This window comes from Penicillium vulpinum (assembly GCF_028829585.1).
Source record: "Penicillium vulpinum strain IBT 29486 chromosome Unknown utg000003l_segment0_segment0, whole genome shotgun sequence".
Lineage (NCBI taxonomy): Eukaryota > Fungi > Ascomycota > Eurotiomycetes > Eurotiales > Aspergillaceae > Penicillium > Penicillium vulpinum.
The window spans coordinates 8,266,690-8,284,936 of NW_026643243.1; the positions used below are offsets into that span (position 1 = coordinate 8,266,690).

Below are 18,247 nucleotides of genomic sequence, written 5' to 3' on the forward strand. Positions count from 1 at the left end.
TAGGTAGCACATATCCATGTATGTAGTGTAGTATACTATCTCTAGATAGTACATATATATACCCCAATTCAACGGCTACACAGATCTGTTGTGTAGCCCAATATTCCTATCCTTTAGGTACAAAAGAACCCGTGCATTCTAGACCAAAGTGGATTGGGAACCATTATGATGCAATTTGGACCCCACGTACGGGTATACAGATGTTGATTGGTTGCCTGAAGGGAAAGCCCTGGAATAATTGAATACATCTTTTTTTATTTATTCTTTTTCTTCATCATTTGGCCTTGTATATCCATTCTGTACACTGGTGCATCCCCGTTTGTCTCCGATATGTTGAGTAACAAAGGTCCCGTAGAAGTCAGAACTTTGTAGGATGGTTGTACAGAGGCCAAGTCTGTAGGGCACGGTGCTATATGTTGTATATGAACTCCGAACTAGACCTGGACTATATCAAAGCGCTACATACAGTAGTGTACTACAATACTATACTAGAAGAAGGTAAAAATTGCCATCCAATGATACCCACACCAGGCCCTACTTAGGGGAAATCGAATGGCATTCAGACGTCAGATCCACATGGCCCTAACCAAACGTTCTCGGTGTTCTCGGAGAACCTTCGATTTTTCCATGGGGAAAAATAGGTAGTGTTTAGTGCTTTGGAACGCCATTGGAGGCGTGAGAGGCGAGTCTTGGCGCAGCCACCGGGTTCGATTTTATCCGACAAGTCAAGAAAATCTCTTCAATGAAGTTGATAATGTAGGTGATAGATCACATCTGTTTTTGACACTGGAGATCCCACGATCATCTCTTAGAAACATCCTTACTACAGAGCCTGCAGTCCAAAATAGTATTGGGTTCTGGTAGATCGGCCAATCATCGTCTCTCGTTAAAAAAAAAATAAAGAAAAAAAACCTAATCGGGTGAATTTGCTGAGGTAAGTACCCAATTAGGAAGGATTAGGAACACCGGCATGACATATTCAACCCTCTAAATACTACATGGCGATATATCTATACAAGGACATTGTACTTTGTACCATATCCAATCTATTGTTAGCCATTTAATCTATAACCTTTGTAATCAAAATCGCCATTGCTGCAACCAATTCCGCATCAACGACCCAGAAACCGGGCCCAGAGCCTTCATGCTGACACTGGCCTCTCTGGCCCGACGGACATCCAGCGCCACAGAGGCACCTTCCCCTTGAAGCCCGCGGTAAAAACCCAACAGCTTGAGCGCGGGCTTCAAGGCAATCTCCACACTATTAGGGTTAACGATACTTTCCAGTTCGGCCAGCCAGGCGGAAAAATCCACCGGCTCGACCGCGTATTGGCTCTGGATAGCCGGGATCAACGAAGACCATGGTGTTTGTTCGGGATTCGTGAGATGGAACACGGCCGATTCTGCGTCGGAGCTATGACGCGTGTGGACAATTTCCACGATAATCTTCGATAGAATATCCTAGAGGAATGGAAAGTGATCAGCGCTAGGTCTTGTTTTTTCAAGGAAAAATTTTTCCTTCGGCTCCGGTTAATCTATTTGCTGATCAGGGGGACTTACTACCGGGACCCAATCGACGGTGGTCGAGCCTAGTCCAGTCGGAATTTTACACATCGCTTTCGACGTTGCGATGATCGTCGGGAGCCATTCCTGTGGATTCCATCGTCCGCGCGCACTGGTTGGTCCGGCGATTTGTCCGACGCGATACACCGACGTAGGGACGTGGGATCGTTTCGAGGCTTCGAGACACATCCGCTCGGCAATGTATTTGGATTCACCGTAGCCCTGCGGGAGAACGACTGCAATGTCCTCCATCGGTACTTCTGGGATCGAGGCTCCCATTTCTGGGGTCCAAGCACCTACCGTGCTGACGGAGGAGATGAAGTGAAGATGGGCATTGCTGCGACTGGCCAAGCTAAAGTCGATAAAGCGGCGCACGCCCTGGATGTGGGTTTCCTCGAAGGAATCGACGGTGTGGTTGAAGTCGACTTTCCAGGCGTTGTGGATGATGGTATCGACTGAGTTGAGGAGTTCTTCGTATTTGGATTCGTTTAGTCCGAATTGGGGTTTTCCGAATGAGGCTTGGAGGAATTCGACTTTGTTTTCCCAGTTGCTTGCGTCGAGGCGCAGGCCTTTCTCTTCGAAGCCTTTTTTCTGTCGTGATTCCGCGTCGGAGCGGTTGAGGCAGTAGACCTTCGTGATGGAATCGCTGCTCAGTAGAGAATGCAGTAGATATGTTCCCAGAGAGCCGGTTGATCCGGTCAGTATCACGGTCGAAGGTGAATGCAATCCATTCGGAGGGTAGACTTCCCGCGCTGGAAGATCGGACGTATACTTTTCCACTAGACTCTGGATCTTCTCTGCTCGCGGGATCCCAGCTTGGGTTTTTCCATCTAAGATGGCCATAACGACCAGAGACAACCGGTCTACTGTTGGGTTCCGATAGATCGTCTGGGCGTCTATGGTTCCTGCTTTCACATCCGGCCGACGTAGCTGGATACCCTTTTGCAGCACCTGGGCGAGATGAATGGTCATCAGAGAATCAAGACCGGCAGAGTAAAAGTCCTGACTATTCTCGATATTCGATTTCTCCAGAACACGGGTGATAATCTGGTGGATATACCCTGTAACACTCTCACCGTTCAACCTCTCTGGCAGACACTGTTCCAAGTCATGCTCAAGCTCTTTGGCATACATTTCATCGATCTCTTTCTTGTAATCTCGAAGCACAGCCTGACGCTGCACAGTACCTTTCGGAGTCGTCTTAAACGGCTTATTCTTCGCCGCGAACCAGATCCTGTTCTTCATCAACCGCCCATGAGCCGCGATAGTCTGGTTAGCCGCTTGCACCGTCGACCAGATCTCCTCAACAAAGAGCTTCAGGTGCAAATCCGGTCCTCCGTGACTCGGCTCGACGAGCAGACCGGCCTGGAACCGGGACTGCCCGACCACCACCGCCCTCCTGACCAGCGGGTGTCCTTCAATGGTTTTCTCCATCCCAACGGGATTGAATTTCTCGCCGTTACTGAGGACAATCACATCATCCTTGCGCCCACAGAACTTCCACAGATGCGGTTTCGTCGGGTGCTGGGTAAAGAGATCATTGGTGTGATACACATTGATATTGGGGTATGTGTGGAAAATGCTCTTGAAGTCGCGAGCATTTTCCTGTCGAGGAATCACCATCTCGAATACTCCATCCCCGACATCTTCCATGTCTATGCCGTACGCTTCATTCCATTCCAAGTAACTCCAGTTAGCTGGGTCCTCCGGCGCGAAAGCTGACAACACGCCCGCCTCGCTGCTTCCAATAGACGATACAAGCTGCGTATACTTGCTCAACCGCTCTCCGATCTCTGGAGATAGAGGTGCGCCGCCGAAGTACACTGTCTTGAGTTCTTTCAGACAATCCAAAGCTGCGTCGGAGTAGCTTAGGTCTTCTAGGATCGAGGGAGTGCAGAGCATAGCTGTGGGACGGGCCGTGCGCAGCAGGTCTATCATATGGTCGACGGAGAGTGACTTGTCTGGGCCAATGAGGGCGGGCACTTCGAACCACACTGAGAACACGGGTGGTATTAGGCCCATTATATGGAAGAAAGGCGGCGTGCCCAGGACTAGTTCGGTTTGGTCTAGATCGTAGAACATGCTTGGCTGGCGACCTGATGACTTTATGAGATTGGAAAGAGAATCCATGGCCATGAAGAAGCCGTTGGTGAGATATACTGGCTTTGGCATGGCTGGAGCGGGAATTAGCCGGGTTCACGGTGTCACATTCAGGGAGTTTACCTGTTGTTCCAGAGCTATGGATGATGCATATTGTATCATTCTCTGCGTCGGCATAAGATTTGGTGTATGGATAGTGCCGCAGACCGATTTCGTCACTGAGAATCTTCTTGATAGTCGGGACTTGAAAGATATCTAATGCCGGAAGATGTCCCTGGATCTCGAGGGTTCGTATCTGGCGCTCCTCGCTGAAGAAGAACTTGGTGCAGTTTGTCGCTTTGAATAGATGGACATGGGCTTCGTCCGAGTTCCTAGTGGAAGGCAAGAAGGCCTATGAAAATCAGTCTGATTATTCTGTCTACGGCTACAATGGCTTTGTTTTACCTGGTATCCAGTCTTCTGACATGCAAGCATAAAGAAGAAATAGCGCACATCGTTGCTGCCCATATATGCCAACGTCTCTGGGGATTGTGCCGGTCCAATGGTGTTTTCAATCCACCAGCACATGAAGTTCACAGCCTGTGCCAGGTCTTTGATTGAAAGGTCTTGGAACCCATTGCTTATTTCTGGTCCCTGTGGGATAACAGCAAATCGTTGGCTGGGATTTGTTTCAGCATGATCGTCGACCGTTGTCGCAAGCAGTCTTTTCTGATGAGACTCCATATTATTCAATGGTTTAGATGTCAGGAACCAAGGTAAACTGAAGCAGTAAGAATACTGGGAAGTATGTACCAAAACAATGCGATCTTCTATCCATTCTAAGGGATATAAAATCCATATTTATATCCAACATAGTTCCCCAAAACAAGCTGATACTCAGTGAAGATGACCTGCATTTGAGGTGTCACAGAAGTGGCGAATCACCGTTCATTATCGTTATTATTTACTATATCTGCTGTACAAGATAGCTCATGTTGTGTACATTACGGGAGTGACTGTATGAAGGTGTAGATCATTGCTGATATCACACTAGTCTCATACCTACTCAGAGCGTATACCGCCTGCTGAGCATTGCTATGCTTTGTTTTGGCTTCACAATGACCGAATCCCTCCGTCTTACCGGGATATCGGTGCCGAATATGTTGGAAATGTGATGGATCGTGATATGGCAGGTGGAGCCGACTTAGCATGGCGGGGGCTTATCAGCTAATTAGTCAGTTTGCTAAAGATCACTAACTATGTACTAGTACTTGTGTACATACGTTGTGGAAAGACATACTCATGTATCTATGAATTACAGGCCACTTGACCAATGCACCATGTAAGGTCTCTCATGCCTCCTATATCAATGTGCCACGAGAGATCTTGAGTACTAATTTACAGACAACACATGGCCTGGTCTCCTGATATTGTATGTCATTCGCTACATATTTGGTGCAAACCTTGGCTATACATAAGCTCTTCATTCGGGCTCGGGACTATATCTTATTTGCCAATGGGTTTTTTGCATATAATGGGTTACATGTACTTTGTATAGTTTTGATAGATATTATTGCGTTATCTATACTTATTTCCCCGAATAAAGTACCTAGATTTTTATATTCTTTTGTCTTTCTCTGCATCAATATTCCTCCCTGCTTCCGGATATATATCGCGGTGGTATTGCCTGTGATGTGGCGACATCTAGATCCCCATGCAACTGTGATTTCATGTGCGACATTCTTGAGCCGAATACCGACATGTAACTCTTCATCTTCATACTATGTAGTATTTGAGCGTAAACATATGTATATACACATCGGGGTTGCAGACAAATATGCATCTAAAAACTTGGTCGATATGAATCAGTGTAATTAAACTCGCTCACGCGATAACCATAGACGTAATAATCCAATTGCATTTAAGCTATTCTACTACTACATGTACTATGTATGTAGTAACCATGTTTTGATATACCCACGTGACCGTATACGAAATCGGGTTTGTTTCCGATCACGGACATCGGAGCTACTGCCAAGATTGGCAAAACACAACTTTCTGGTTGTCGGGGTTATTCAATTGTTTTGGATACAGAAACTCCCCGACTCCCCAACTCCCCATTGGAACATACCATACACCAATCTCCCAATGAAGCTCTCTTCATACCTCGCGGCCGCAGCCGCGGTCATGTCTGGTGTCCATGCTTCTCCGCACCCCGCATCTGAGCAGCAGCTCCTAGGCGAACCAGCATCATCCTTCTGGCCTAGATACAGCCAAGCAGAGCTATATGGAAAAATCAGCGATTCCTTTCTACTAGCATTCCACCAAGACCTGGTCCGTAGAGAGTCAATCTCCGGCAACGAGCACGATATCGGTATCTTCCTCGCGGACTTCCTGGAGGCCTGCAGCTTCACCGTGATAAAGCAAGAAGTACCCGCAGTAAAAGGCAAAGAGCACCTCAACCCCCGCTACAACATCTACGCCGTTACGAAACCACACACGAAATCAGACACAGAACCCTCAATCCTCATCACAAGCCATATCGACACAGTCCCGCCCTTCATCCCATACTCCATTCGCCAGCCCGTCCCAGACGGCTCCCCAAACTTTGACCCGGAGAACTTCATCATTGGAGGTCGCGGCTCCGTTGATGCAAAGGCCAGCGTCGCAGCACAGATCATCGCGACTATCGAAGCACGGAACGAGAACCCAGATGCTAGACTCGGGCTTCTCTTCGTCGTCGGCGAGGAAATCGGCGGCGACGGAATGAAAGTCTTCTCGGACTCGGTACTCAACCCCAAAGACACCCTCAACACCGTTATCTTCGGTGAACCAACCGAGGCAGCCCTCGTCGCCGGACACAAGGGCATGGTCGGCTTCAAGGTCCTCGCTCACGGCAGCGCCGCGCACTCGGGATACCCGTGGCTAGGCAAGAGCGCCGTCTCGGCGATTCTGCCTGCACTGTCGCGCGTCGACGAGCTGGGTAATATCCCCGTTGAGAAGGGTGGTCTGCCTGCCTCGCCCAAGTACGGACCCACGACGCTAAATATCGGCGTTATCCGTGCTGGCGTCGCGACGAATGTTGTTCCTTCTGAGGCGTGGGCGGATGTTGCTGTCAGACTTGCGGCTGGGACGCCTGCTGAGGCGCGGGAGATCGTTCAGCGCGCTGTTGAGGAGGCGGTCAAGGATGTCGAGGCGGAGGTTGTGGTGGACTTTGTTTCGCATGGCGAGTCTTATCCGCCGCAGGATTTGGATGTTGATGTTGATGGGTTTGATGTTATTACTGTTAACTACGGTACGGATGTGCCCAATCTGGCTGTCCGTCCTGGTGTCAAGCGCTACTTGTATGGACCTGGCAGTATTTTTGTTGCTCATGGTGACAATGAGGCCTTGACCGTCCGCCAGCTTCAGGAGGCTGTGGTTGGTTACAAAAAGCTGATTGTGACTGCGCTGGAGAGAGAGAGAAAGGGTGAGGTGGCTGTATGATTTGTTTCTCGCTGCATTTATCTTGATACCGGTGTGATATCTGCTGTATATAGTACATAACTTCGGTTACTAGGTCTTATTTTGGGTCATCTTAAGTCTCCAACAGAGAATAGTGGCTTGACTCTGCATATGAAATGCCATCTCTATGTCGTTACTAGGAATGTTGCTTACTGAAAGGGAAACCGGCCATGTACAAAGTGTTGGTACACAAATCTAGGTATTCCTAGAGGACAAACGAAAAAAATATAAGGAAAAACGCTGTAAAAAACACATAAGAGACATCACAGCCGTAACCAAGGCTCTGCTCAGCAGATCTACTGCTTGGGCGCCCTCTCCCATCCCGTCTTAAGCTCACCAGTAGGCTTAAACCGAGGGAATGGATGGGCCTCAGTATTGAAAACGTGATCCTCCAACGAGATGAAATCACGATCCGAGAACAACAAGTAGAAATACTTGAGCGTCTCAGCCATCCAGTAGCTCTCCATATTATCGCGCTTGTACGAAGGAACTGCATCCGCATTTCCAAGCGATGTAAAGCCCTTGATACGGAAAACAGGTGCTGTGTTGGTCGACGTAGGAATACGGGAGGTACTCTTCTTCTCGACCACGGCTGTGTGTTTGATGAAAGACTTGAAGATCTCCCATCCCCACTGGCGGTAGATATCGTCGCCGGTAATACGGTAAAGATAGAAGAGAGACTCGACTGTTTCCGGGCGCTGGAGATTGTGACGGTCGTCGCGGTGGATATCGATGTCCGCGCGCCAGGACTCGGACGCATCGCTTTGCGCCTCCAGGGGCTTGGAAATGCCGCGCAGTGCCTCGGGCTTGGATGCGTGTTTGAGATTTGTCGCTGGATCTGGGTACTTGTCTGCCATCATCACGGGAGGTGAGTCTAGGACGAAGTGGGAGATCTCGGCTGCGAGGCCGGTTGCTGTTGCCTGGTGCATTGCCCAGCAGGTCTTCATTAATTCTCTGGACATGAGGATCTCTTCCTCGCGCTGTTGAGTCCAACCAGCTGACTTTCGGGCTTGGGACAAGGGCTGGCCACCGGTCGCACCGAGTGCGATTGTTCCGGGCATGAAGCAGACTAGATGGTCCATTCTGGGGGACAGATCCTGGTCTAGGCCCTGGGGCCGCTCGCCGATAATCATCAGCTGAGAGTTCTTGGTGAACGAGACCAGGTGCTTGCGGATGCCTTTCAATGCCTCATCCCACATCTCTTTGTAGATGGGCTCCTGTTCTGAGGTTTGCAGATATTGCTTGATGAGATATTCTGGGCGAGTCAGCTTAGAAGAACTACAAAGAACGGAGTATTATCAACATACCATAATAAGAATCCACCTTGCTGCCTAGAGTAATGCTGTCTCCTTTGAATGTACCACTATCAGGATGGATGGCAGTTCGGACAAGGCCATCCTGAGGCTTTTGCTGGTCGACTAGCTTCATCGTTTTCTCAACCAACTTCCAATATTCCGCCTCGCCGGTCAGCTTGGCCAAGTACTTGAATTCAAGCTGCAATGAGCCAGCCTCAGAAATAGACGTGGCTCCCTCGTCGGAATGCACGACGACACCTGCTGAAGTGTTGAGATTGACATTCGACCACGGGATACCGCTTGGAGACTCGAAAGCCCCGAGTAGCCGCTCAGCGAGATCAGCCGCTTTCTCGATGTACAAGTCTTCACCAGCAGCACCGACATCATCGTCGTTGATGGGTGCCAAATCGGGGTACTTGGTTGACAGATAGTGTGCAGACAGCAAACCACCCAGCATGCGAATCGTCGTCTCGAACGTATTAACATCACGGTCCTGATCATAATTCAACGATGTGGAAATCCATTGGCGCGCGCGGTGGACCTTGGACGTTAGATTCATGATCATCAATGTGTCCAGCGAGTCAACGATCATCCAGCCCAATGCGCCGCTGGTGTCTTCCTGATTAACGTTCGATACTGGGCGATACTGATCGTATCCTGAACAATAGTGTCAGCGCTATCACAGAACACAAGGCTGCTGGATGACTTACCCCATGCGTTCTTCTCATATCCCTCCCAACTAACGATGAAGGCGTCCCGCACTTTCTCTCGTCTCGCAGTCCAGTCAGACAAGTCGCCGGAATTTTTTCCGTCTTCCAATGTCTGGGCCCATTTCCATAATTCGACCCCTTTATCATTTGACTGTAGCCCCGACCACGTGCGCATGTAGAAGTTATAATATAAGAAAAACAACACCGTGCACGCCCCCAGCACGTTCAGGAATGGCCTCCATCTCCTTCGAGGACCTGTGCGCCGCGGCGAAAAGAATGGCTTGTCTTTGTATAAAGGTAGTGTGCGGTCCTTCTCGAAGTAGCCGTTCGCTTTATTGGATAGGGGGATGGGCTGGTTCGACAGCCCATATCCACGGAGCCCAGTACGAGGGTTTCCATAGTAGCTGTCTTGTCGCGCGGGCGCAAAGGGACTGCGCGATGGCTGATAGGCCATTGTTTTCTTCGATCTTGTATCTTGTTCCGTGAGGGAATGTCTGTCGGTCTTGTAATTACCGAATGCGCCACATGGGACTGAGGGGGAGGACGAGATAATATCGGAGGATTCGCCTTCGCTTGGTGTTGATCAAGATTTTATTTCAAGGTTCATTCAAGCGCGTTTGCTATTCGACATGCAACAGTTAGTCGGGTTTGATTCCAGCCCTAGAGGAGCCAACCCTTCGGACAAAGACACCCGCACACTTACCGAAACAACCCTTCGTTAGGGCGGTTGTGGTCTAAAAGTCTTGATCGCAAAGACAATCTGATCTCTCAGTTCTAGACTAAAAGGCCAAAATGCAACGATACAGTTGTGTTTGGTGGGTTGGTGGTTCGTAAAGAATTTCTCTGCGGAAATGCGGAGCGCGGAGGTAATCCCGCGTGTTTTCAGCAATCCTATGGCAAACAAAAGCCAAGTATCGCAACAAGCATTTAATTTAATTCGAGACAAAATGTGCGCACTTGAAAACTGAGAACGTGGCAAGGGTCAAGGGAAACTGGGGAAGTGGAGAGGCGACACTAGGGGTGCCCGCAAATCATATCATTGCACGCGTAAGCCTCATAACTTCCAAGGTTATCAAGTCTGAGAGTACTTGTATATAATCAACATTCAGGGCAACGAGCTATTTATCAAACCCTACATCCTCTCATCAATTGATTGGAGCAGTTATTCAACTGTTAATTAAGCAAGTTATTGTTTCCAAGAACCCTGATCTACAGACTCCAGCTTGAATCAATAGAAGAATAGGAATGCATAGCATGAGCGCTTCAAGATAGAGATCTAAACCGTGCAGATGATGTGGGCCACCAGCCCCGCAAGGTAGATACAATTACAGCTTCTGATACTCAAGCTTGCCCTCCAACTTCTTTGCCTCTGCCACCTTCCGTACAGCCTTGTTCATGTCATCCTGGTTGATAGCGTCACGGTAATCCTTGATCGCGAACAGACCACTAATAAAGGGTTAGCTAACGAACTTCAGGTAGAATATAATGTAGGAGTGTCACTCACGCTTCAGTAACCACGTTTCGGAGATCGGCACCGTTAAGACCATCGCTCATCTTGACCACGCTCTCAAAGTCGATCTCGCCTTCCTGTTGGACTGTACTTGTGTGGATCTTCAAAATCTCCAAACGACCAACTTCATTGGGAAGAGGAATCTCAATCTTGCGGTCCAGACGACCGGCACGCAGCAGAGCAGGGTCCAGTGTATCCGGTCGGTTGGTGGCCATGATGATCTTTGTCTTTCCTAGGTAGTCGAAACCGTCCAGCTGGTTCAGCAACTCCATGAGCGTCCGCTGGATTTCTCGATCTGCTGATGTACCCTCTGAGAATCGTCGTCCACCAATGGCATCGATCTCATCCATGAAAATAATGCAGGGCTCGTGTTCCTTGGCGTATCCGAACATTTCTCGGATCAATCGAGCGGATTCACCGATATATTTGTCCACAATGGCCGAGGATACAACTAAAGAGAGTAGACTAGTCAGAATGTTGCGGGCGTAGATGTTATAAAGACGTTGAACATACCCTTCAAGAAGTTGGTCTCCATCGAGCTAGCTACTGCTCGTGCAAGCAGTGTCTTACCAGTACCAGGAGGACCGTAGAGCAGAACACCCTTCGGAGGCTTAATTCCAACTCTGAGGAAGAGTTCTGGATTCTTCAGGGGCAGTTCAATGACCTCACGGAGCTCTCTGATCTGGTCGTTAAGACCACCGATACCTGCGAAGTTGACGGACCCTGGATCTTCCAGAGACATGTTGTACACCATGGGATCAACTTCACGAGGTAGCATCCGCATGATGGTGAGTGTTGTCATATCCAAGGCCACACGTGTGCCTTGCTTCATCTTGGACTTATCAACCTTTGAACGACAACCGACCACATATCGAGGACCCGATGACGCCTTGACGATGACTGTAAAGCGGATTAGCTTCTTTATGCGATCATTGGAGTAAAAAGCTTGAACCTCCGATACTTACATCGCTCTTCGTCGAGCTGCTTCAGCACCTCGCCGATGATCTGACCAACACTTTGTAGTGCCTTGATGTTATCCTCAGAGACATCAAACTCTCTTTGAAGATCCTTGATACCCAAGCGAAGCGATTTCAACTTGGCTTCCCATTCTCGTAGCTCGAGCAAGCTCTTTTTATAGTCCTCGAGCGCCTGGCCGCGCTCCGGGTCGCTCATGATGAAAGGCGGACGAACGAGATTCACCGAGTGTGGACGAGTTGGGATGGTAGCCAAAGGGGGGCTATAATTCAGTTAAGGATTCCGGGGTTCGTGTAAAGTCGTGGATGCGAAATGGATGAATATCGTGATTGAAAAGGGCGACAGCACCTTGCCTGGGGAGCTTCCAGCTTCCAGCGCGGCGTCCATAAGAGATGATCACATGACCACATAGCTGCCTTATGTCATAATCTTGGTCATCAGCAGGTTTTTAGACACCTAAGGCAGAAATCTTGGACAATATAACCCAAAGAATTTGAGGAGTTTAATGGATCCATGCTAGCTTCGAATAAATAAGAGATGATAATGTAACGATGATATAGGCTTTGGGAAACAGTTCGCCTTTTAGCTCCAGATATTTGAGCTCTCTACTTTGGGTTCTTTTGCGCCTTTCATGCTCCATTTTCTATTCATTCCTATATCTCCCAAGGTCCTAATCCTTCTTTTTCTAATCACAATCCTCTTGATCAAGATGGAGATGCTTCTTCATCCTCATACGGTGCTTATGGATTCAGGCTATGGATGTCTGCGAGTTACCACATTTCTAGCGATAGGCGCTAAAATATTGAGTAGGTCATGTCACCCGCTTGGCGAAGTGGTAGTTGCGTGCGCATTGTATGTTGTATGTATTCTTTATCAACAATTCACTCATACAAGTGATCCCAGAAGTGGGCCTTTCTCCTTTCCTTTTGTCTCAAACCTTGGCTATTATTGGCTATTATTGATGGGAGCATCTCGGAAGGGAGGATAATCCGGAAGACGGTTCGAGTTAGTTTGGCCTTAACAATAAGGAATCAACAGCTGTCTTCGTCAACGTCGGAACGGAATGAATGCTACGCTACGTAATGTGAAAATTTCCTTTCGATTTGTTTGAATATATAATAGCCTTGAAGGTAACATCAGCTCAAACAATAAGGAGCTCTGTTTTACAGCTCAAGCTAGATGCATAATGGAGGGGTTGAGGGGTATGCCGTACGATGTGCACGTCCTGCAACAGGGGTATATATATACAAAGTACGGAGTGTACGTACTCCGTACAATCGGGAGAATGCCATCATAAGTCTAATATCTTCCGAGGGACGGGAGATCTCGTAGCTAAGAGGGCCGCATATGGTCGGATCAGCCAGCAAGTGTTAGAGAATGGTCATCGAGCCCCACTGTTGCATTGGAAAGAATCGGAGCAGCAAGAGCTTTCCCGGGGTTCTCTGGGGGAAAGTTATTTAAGTAGTCGGGTGTCTCCGTAGGGAATTTTCGTTTTATTTACCAAGTTGTTCTTCCTTTTATAACAGGTGAGTTGAAATATAGCATCATATAACATCATAACCATCATAACATCATATACCCCGCCATAACACATCTACCCCTCCAACCACATCATTCCACTCTACACTACACTCCAAGTCTTCTGGAAAGGAATAGAAACCAACCAAAGACCTACCGGTGATCGTAGTAGGAACTTGCCCCCCGTTGAGCTCTCCAAGCAAATCATATCCTTCTTACCCTCTTCCCGCCCAATCTTTTTGGGTCATCGGTGAACCTCCCCCCGCCGTTAGTCACCTGCAGCTTTTGCCATATATCAGCCCGGATTCTCTTTTTTCTTTCTTTCAACTGACTGAAACTATAATCAGCCTGTCCAATTCCAACATGCCTATCTCCAAGATCCACGCTCGCTCCGTCTACGACTCGCGCGGCAACCCCACCGTTGAGGTGGATGTTGTCACCGAGACTGGCCTTCACCGTGCCATTGTCCCCTCCGGTGCTTCCACTGGTTTGTCCTCCTTGCCTTCTAGACCAGCATTGATAGCTTGCTAACATTAACTCTTAGGCCAGCACGAGGCCGTTGAGCTCCGCGATGGTGACAAGACTAAGTGGGGTGGCAAGGGTAAGTAGATGAGCTCGGTTGATATGCATAAGTAAACCGGAAACTGATATATTTATTTCAAATAGGTGTCCTCAATGCCGTCAAGAACGTCAACGAGATCATTGGCCCCGCTCTTATCAAGGAGAACATCGATGTTAAGGACCAGGCCAAGGTCGACGAGTTCCTGAACAAGCTCGACGGAACTGCCAACAAGGGCAAGCTCGGTGCCAACGCCATCCTCGGTGTCTCTCTGGCCATTGCCAAGGCTGCCGCCGCTGAGAAGGGTGTTCCCCTCTACGCTCACATCTCCGACCTTGCCGGAACCAAGAAGCCCTTCGTCCTCCCCGTTCCCTTCCAGAACGTCCTGAACGGTGGCTCCCACGCCGGTGGCCGTCTCGCCTTCCAGGAGTTCATGATTGTTCCCGAGTAGGTCTTCCAGCCTCAGAGCTGTATTGCAACTATCAACTAACAACATCACAGTACTGCCCCCACTTTCTCTGAGGCCCTCCGCCAGGGTTCCGAGGTTTACCAGAAGCTCAAGTCTCTCGCTAAGAAGAGATACGGCCAGTCCGCCGGTAACGTCGGTGACGAGGGTGGTGTCGCTCCTGATATTCAGACTGCTGAGGAGGCTCTTGACCTCATCACCGATGCCATTGAGCAGGCTGGTTACACTGGCCAGATCAAGATTGCCATGGATGTTGCCTCCAGCGAGTTCTACAAGGAGGATGCCAAGAAGTACGATCTTGACTTCAAGAACCCCGAGAGCGACCCTACTAAGTGGCTCACCTACGAGCAGCTTGCCGACCTCTACAAGTCCCTCGCTGCCAAGTACCCCATTGTCTCCATCGAGGACCCCTTCGCCGAGGACGACTGGGAGGCCTGGAGCTACTTCTACAAGACCTCCGACTTCCAGATTGTCGGTGATGACTTGACTGTCACCAACCCTCTGCGCATCAAGAAGGCCATTGAGCTCAAGTCCTGCAACTCCCTTCTCCTGAAGGTCAACCAGATCGGTACCTTGACCGAGTCTATCCAGGCTGCCAAGGACTCCTACGCCGACGGCTGGGGTGTCATGGTCTCCCACCGCTCCGGTGAGACCGAGGATGTCACCATTGCTGATATCGCCGTTGGCCTCCGCGCCGGTCAGATCAAGACCGGTGCCCCTGCCCGTTCCGAGCGTCTTGCCAAGCTTAACCAGATCCTCCGTATTGAGGAGGAGCTTGGTGCCAACGCTATCTACGCCGGCGAGAAGTTCCGCACTGCTGTCACTCTGTAAATGGAGCCTTTCGGCAGCATAGATCGGGCCTGATGAGGGCCCATCAAAAACGATGGTTTGGATGATTCACGGAACCATCGCACATGATGATTATGAATTTAATAGGATCTTTTTCAATGAAAACAAATTTCCACCCTTCGATAATTTAAGAAAAATGAGTAGTAAATGAAGATTTCCTCAGTATAGATTGAACAAAAATCATGCTCATCGGGCATCTAATGCCCGAGATCACGTGAACATGCCACCTGGGGATGATAAGTGTGTCCCACATAAAATTTGCCCTCGCCCCTCCATTGCTGGGTCCTATTGTTGGCTTGTTCCTTTCGGCCTTGCGTATAGCGCGTTACGTTCTTTCTTTTCTTTCTATCAACGAGCTTTTAGATTGTTCAAAATGCCGCCTTCTAAGTGGGGTATGTTACTATCCTTGTATTATCGCCTTCTATAGTAATTGCCACAATTGCTTAGCTCGTGTTCTGATCCTTGTTGCTGTTGCTAATCCTTTTATTTCATATAGACGAAGAAGAAGAAGAGAGCTCTGCGCCTCCTGTTGTTATTGCTGCGCCTCGCCGCCGCTTCGATGATGAAGAGGACGAAGATGTAAGGGAACACAAGCTCGAACCTGTCCAGCAGGGCCCTCACCTTCGCGCTCAGACCAGAAAACTAATAAACCGCCGAATAATAGGTCCTTGACTCATGGGATGCCGCCGAAGATTCCGAGGTAGAGCGCGAGAAGGCCAAGAAAGCCGCCGAAGCCGAAGCTAAGGCCAAGGCCACCGCCGCCGCCAACAAGAAGACCAAAGCCGAGCGGATAGAGGAACTCCGGCAGCAGCGCCTCCGTGAGGAGGCCGGGGATGAGCTCGAGAGCGAGGACGAATCAGACCGCCGCGCTCGTCTGCGCAAGACCGAGCAGGAAGCCGATCTTGCCCACGCCGAGGATCTTTTCGGCTCTGTTGATCTTAAGCGCAACAAGGGCGCCCCCAAGGCTGTTGTTGTCAGCGACTCAAACGACCCTACCAAGTCTGTCGACCTGTCTGCCATGCCTTTGTTCAACCCCGTCACTAAGGACCAGTTCACCCGTCTGACCGAGACCCTTCTTCCGCTCCTCACCCCGCACACCAAGAAGCCCCATTACTCTCTCTGGGCGCAGGACTTCGCCCGTAAGCTCGTGAAGGAGCTGCCTAGTGCTGAGATCAAGAAGATTGCCAGTGCTCTCACTACTGCCTCCAACGAGAAGATGCGTGAGGAGCGTGCAAATGACAAGGGCAACAAGAAGTCCAAGGCGGCGAAGACCAAGATCTCGCTGAATGCCAGCCGCGACATTCAGCGTGATAGCACCGTCTACGACGGTGGTGATGATCTTGGGGATGATGACTTTATGTGAACGTGAATACGAACGACTCGTCTCCATTTGAATTACCTGGGGTGTTTGTTTCGCTCTTGCTTTCTCCTGGGTTGGATTCTTGAAAATATGCATTTTTAAAAGAAGACCATCCTTATTCTTGCCTCACCTATATGCAGGTTTCTGCTCAATGTGACCACTTTTTTTTTTTTTCTTTTTCCCAAACCTCGCCCTGTACATCCCCTTCTATCTCAAAATGCCAGGGCATAAGTAACCCATAGAAAGAACCAATCCATGCCTATTATTATATGACCTCACATAAATCAACCACAACCCTAACCCCCCCAGCTAATAACCACCACATTACAACCTTTTAGAAATTACCCAACAAACCCACTACTCCTAACCACCGACCTAGTCCCCCGACTTTTATTAAGCATCCCAATCTGCCTACCCTCCTGCTCGATATCAACAACGCTCCTAGCAAGACCCAGATAGCCCTCATCATCCAAAGCAAAAAGCGCTTCCTGGACCCACACGCGGCAACAAAGGCCCTCTCGGAATCGAGCGGAGTACAGCGCTAATGGGACGAGTGCCAGACGTGCTCCCAGTGCAGCGTGCAGTACAGGCTCGACGACGCCAATTTTCAGCGCTAGCACCACTCGCATGTTGCTTGCTATGTTGTATACGACTTCGGTTTTGTATTGCCAGGCTATCGGGCCTGTCTCGTTGGTTATGTGGAAGGTTCGGCCCATTGTGGGTGTTGAGGAGAGGTATAGTTTCCATTCGAAGAGGCAGCTCCCGCCTAGATCGAGGAGGAGGATATAAAGAGCGTTGGGTTCGAGGGAGAGGGGTTGGGTGATTGACATTGGGATTTTGGTTTTCTCGGATAAAATACTGCTCGAGATGGAGGTTTGTGTCCTCAACCAGTTTATATACCTCATTGCAGCAAGATGTGGATTTGACTATATGCATTTCTTTTACATACATCTTCTCCTTTCGTGTAGATCCCGATAGCATGGAGCCGGATAGAACTCAGGGGCAATTGAGAAAATCTCACCAGACATGATTTTGATCTCAATGCATCTACCCAATCTATACTTGCATACTCCGTAATAGGGTCTGTATAATGTCTAAATAGAGGTAATGTAGTCATGCATACCACATACATATGTATCGAACTAGGATTCACTGACTTGGTCATGTGGCAATGCTTATGTACCTATAACATACATTCATGGATGTGTATAAGAAATTCCTGAGCAAGCCTGGTATATGTACGTCAACGTACATACTTCGCTTAAATTGCATGCATGCCAAAAATAGACATCTCTATGTATCTTATATATTCGTCTAACTATCGATGAGAATATGATAAAACAATTTACCGTCATTTTGAGATTTCAGACTTTCCTCTAATCTTCGATTGGAGCAGGTACACATTTACTGAGGGATCGGCAGTAAGCACTTGCATTCATCCTAGCTGTTGCCAAGAACCAAGCAAACAAACGTGACGCTTGCGAGTCCCTAGTATGGGGCTCTGGGACCAATTCAAGTCATAATTACTGTGCGGTGAAAGCAAGATGTCATCAGCTGACCCAACATGTTTTGTCGTGTTGCTTGACGCGCGGCAATCTCAGATATACATCATCAACTGATTTGACAACGGATACGGGCATTATGCATCCGGACTTGCTTCTTCCAATGTCCCACTTCTATGTCTCGTATAAGTACAGATGTACATATGTTTGTCTTCTATCCGTCATGATCTCTAAACTCTATAGCCGACAGTTTGCTAGACAAGTCAGAATCTCAGGGAGTGGATCCTAGTGCATAAGTCTTAATACTATGTATCAATTAGATCGTCAAGGGCTGATATTATATCATATTGAATAAAA

At 48.8% G+C, this 18,247-nt stretch overlaps 7 protein-coding genes across 7 annotated transcripts; 3 read left to right on the forward strand and 4 right to left on the reverse strand.

Moving 5' to 3' along the window:
* Positions 1–1,080: 1,080 nt before the first annotated feature.
* N7479_008159 (putative NRPS-like enzyme) lies at positions 1,081–4,386 on the reverse strand (the record flags this gene model as incomplete). The annotated part of the gene is made up of 4 exons (XM_057255853.1): positions 1,081–1,461; positions 1,561–3,737; positions 3,787–4,054; positions 4,108–4,386. The coding sequence occupies 4 exons, from the start codon at positions 4,384–4,386 to the stop codon at positions 1,081–1,083; spliced, it is 3,105 nt and encodes a 1,034-aa protein (XP_057109715.1).
* A 1,404-nt stretch (positions 4,387–5,790) lies between these two features.
* N7479_008160 (M20 family metallopeptidase) lies at positions 5,791–7,128 on the forward strand (the record flags this gene model as incomplete). The annotated part of the gene is made up of 1 exon (XM_057255854.1): positions 5,791–7,128. The coding sequence occupies one exon, from the start codon at positions 5,791–5,793 to the stop codon at positions 7,126–7,128; it is 1,338 nt and encodes a 445-aa protein (XP_057109716.1).
* Positions 7,129–7,442: 314 nt separating this feature from the next.
* N7479_008161 (glycoside hydrolase family 47 protein) lies at positions 7,443–9,605 on the reverse strand (the record flags this gene model as incomplete). Its single annotated transcript, XM_057255855.1, has 3 exons — positions 7,443–8,401; positions 8,454–9,098; positions 9,152–9,605. 3 exons carry the CDS (start codon positions 9,603–9,605, stop codon positions 7,443–7,445), a joined length of 2,058 nt encoding a protein of 685 aa, XP_057109717.1.
* An 871-nt stretch (positions 9,606–10,476) lies between these two features.
* rpt4 (proteasome regulatory particle base subunit RPT4) lies at positions 10,477–11,834 on the reverse strand (the record flags this gene model as incomplete). Its single annotated transcript, XM_057255856.1, has 4 exons — positions 10,477–10,597; positions 10,656–11,112; positions 11,175–11,561; positions 11,627–11,834. 4 exons carry the CDS (start codon positions 11,832–11,834, stop codon positions 10,477–10,479), a joined length of 1,173 nt encoding a protein of 390 aa, XP_057109718.1.
* A 1,451-nt stretch (positions 11,835–13,285) lies between these two features.
* aspf22 (enolase acuN) lies at positions 13,286–15,010 on the forward strand (the record flags this gene model as incomplete). Its single annotated transcript, XM_057255857.1, has 5 exons — positions 13,286–13,421; positions 13,502–13,641; positions 13,699–13,755; positions 13,821–14,160; positions 14,215–15,010. The coding sequence occupies exons 2-5, from the start codon at positions 13,518–13,520 to the stop codon at positions 15,008–15,010; spliced, it is 1,317 nt and encodes a 438-aa protein (XP_057109719.1). The 5' UTR covers positions 13,286–13,421; positions 13,502–13,517.
* Positions 15,011–15,401: 391 nt separating this feature from the next.
* Positions 15,402–16,391, forward strand: N7479_008164 (eukaryotic translation initiation factor 3 subunit J; the record flags this gene model as incomplete). Its single annotated transcript, XM_057255858.1, has 3 exons — positions 15,402–15,420; positions 15,525–15,607; positions 15,693–16,391. 3 exons carry the CDS (start codon positions 15,402–15,404, stop codon positions 16,389–16,391), a joined length of 801 nt encoding a protein of 266 aa, XP_057109720.1.
* A 338-nt stretch (positions 16,392–16,729) lies between these two features.
* Positions 16,730–17,218, reverse strand: N7479_008165 (uncharacterized protein; the record flags this gene model as incomplete). The annotated part of the gene is made up of 1 exon (XM_057255859.1): positions 16,730–17,218. The coding sequence occupies one exon, from the start codon at positions 17,216–17,218 to the stop codon at positions 16,730–16,732; it is 489 nt and encodes a 162-aa protein (XP_057109721.1).
* Positions 17,219–18,247: the final 1,029 nt, after the last annotated feature.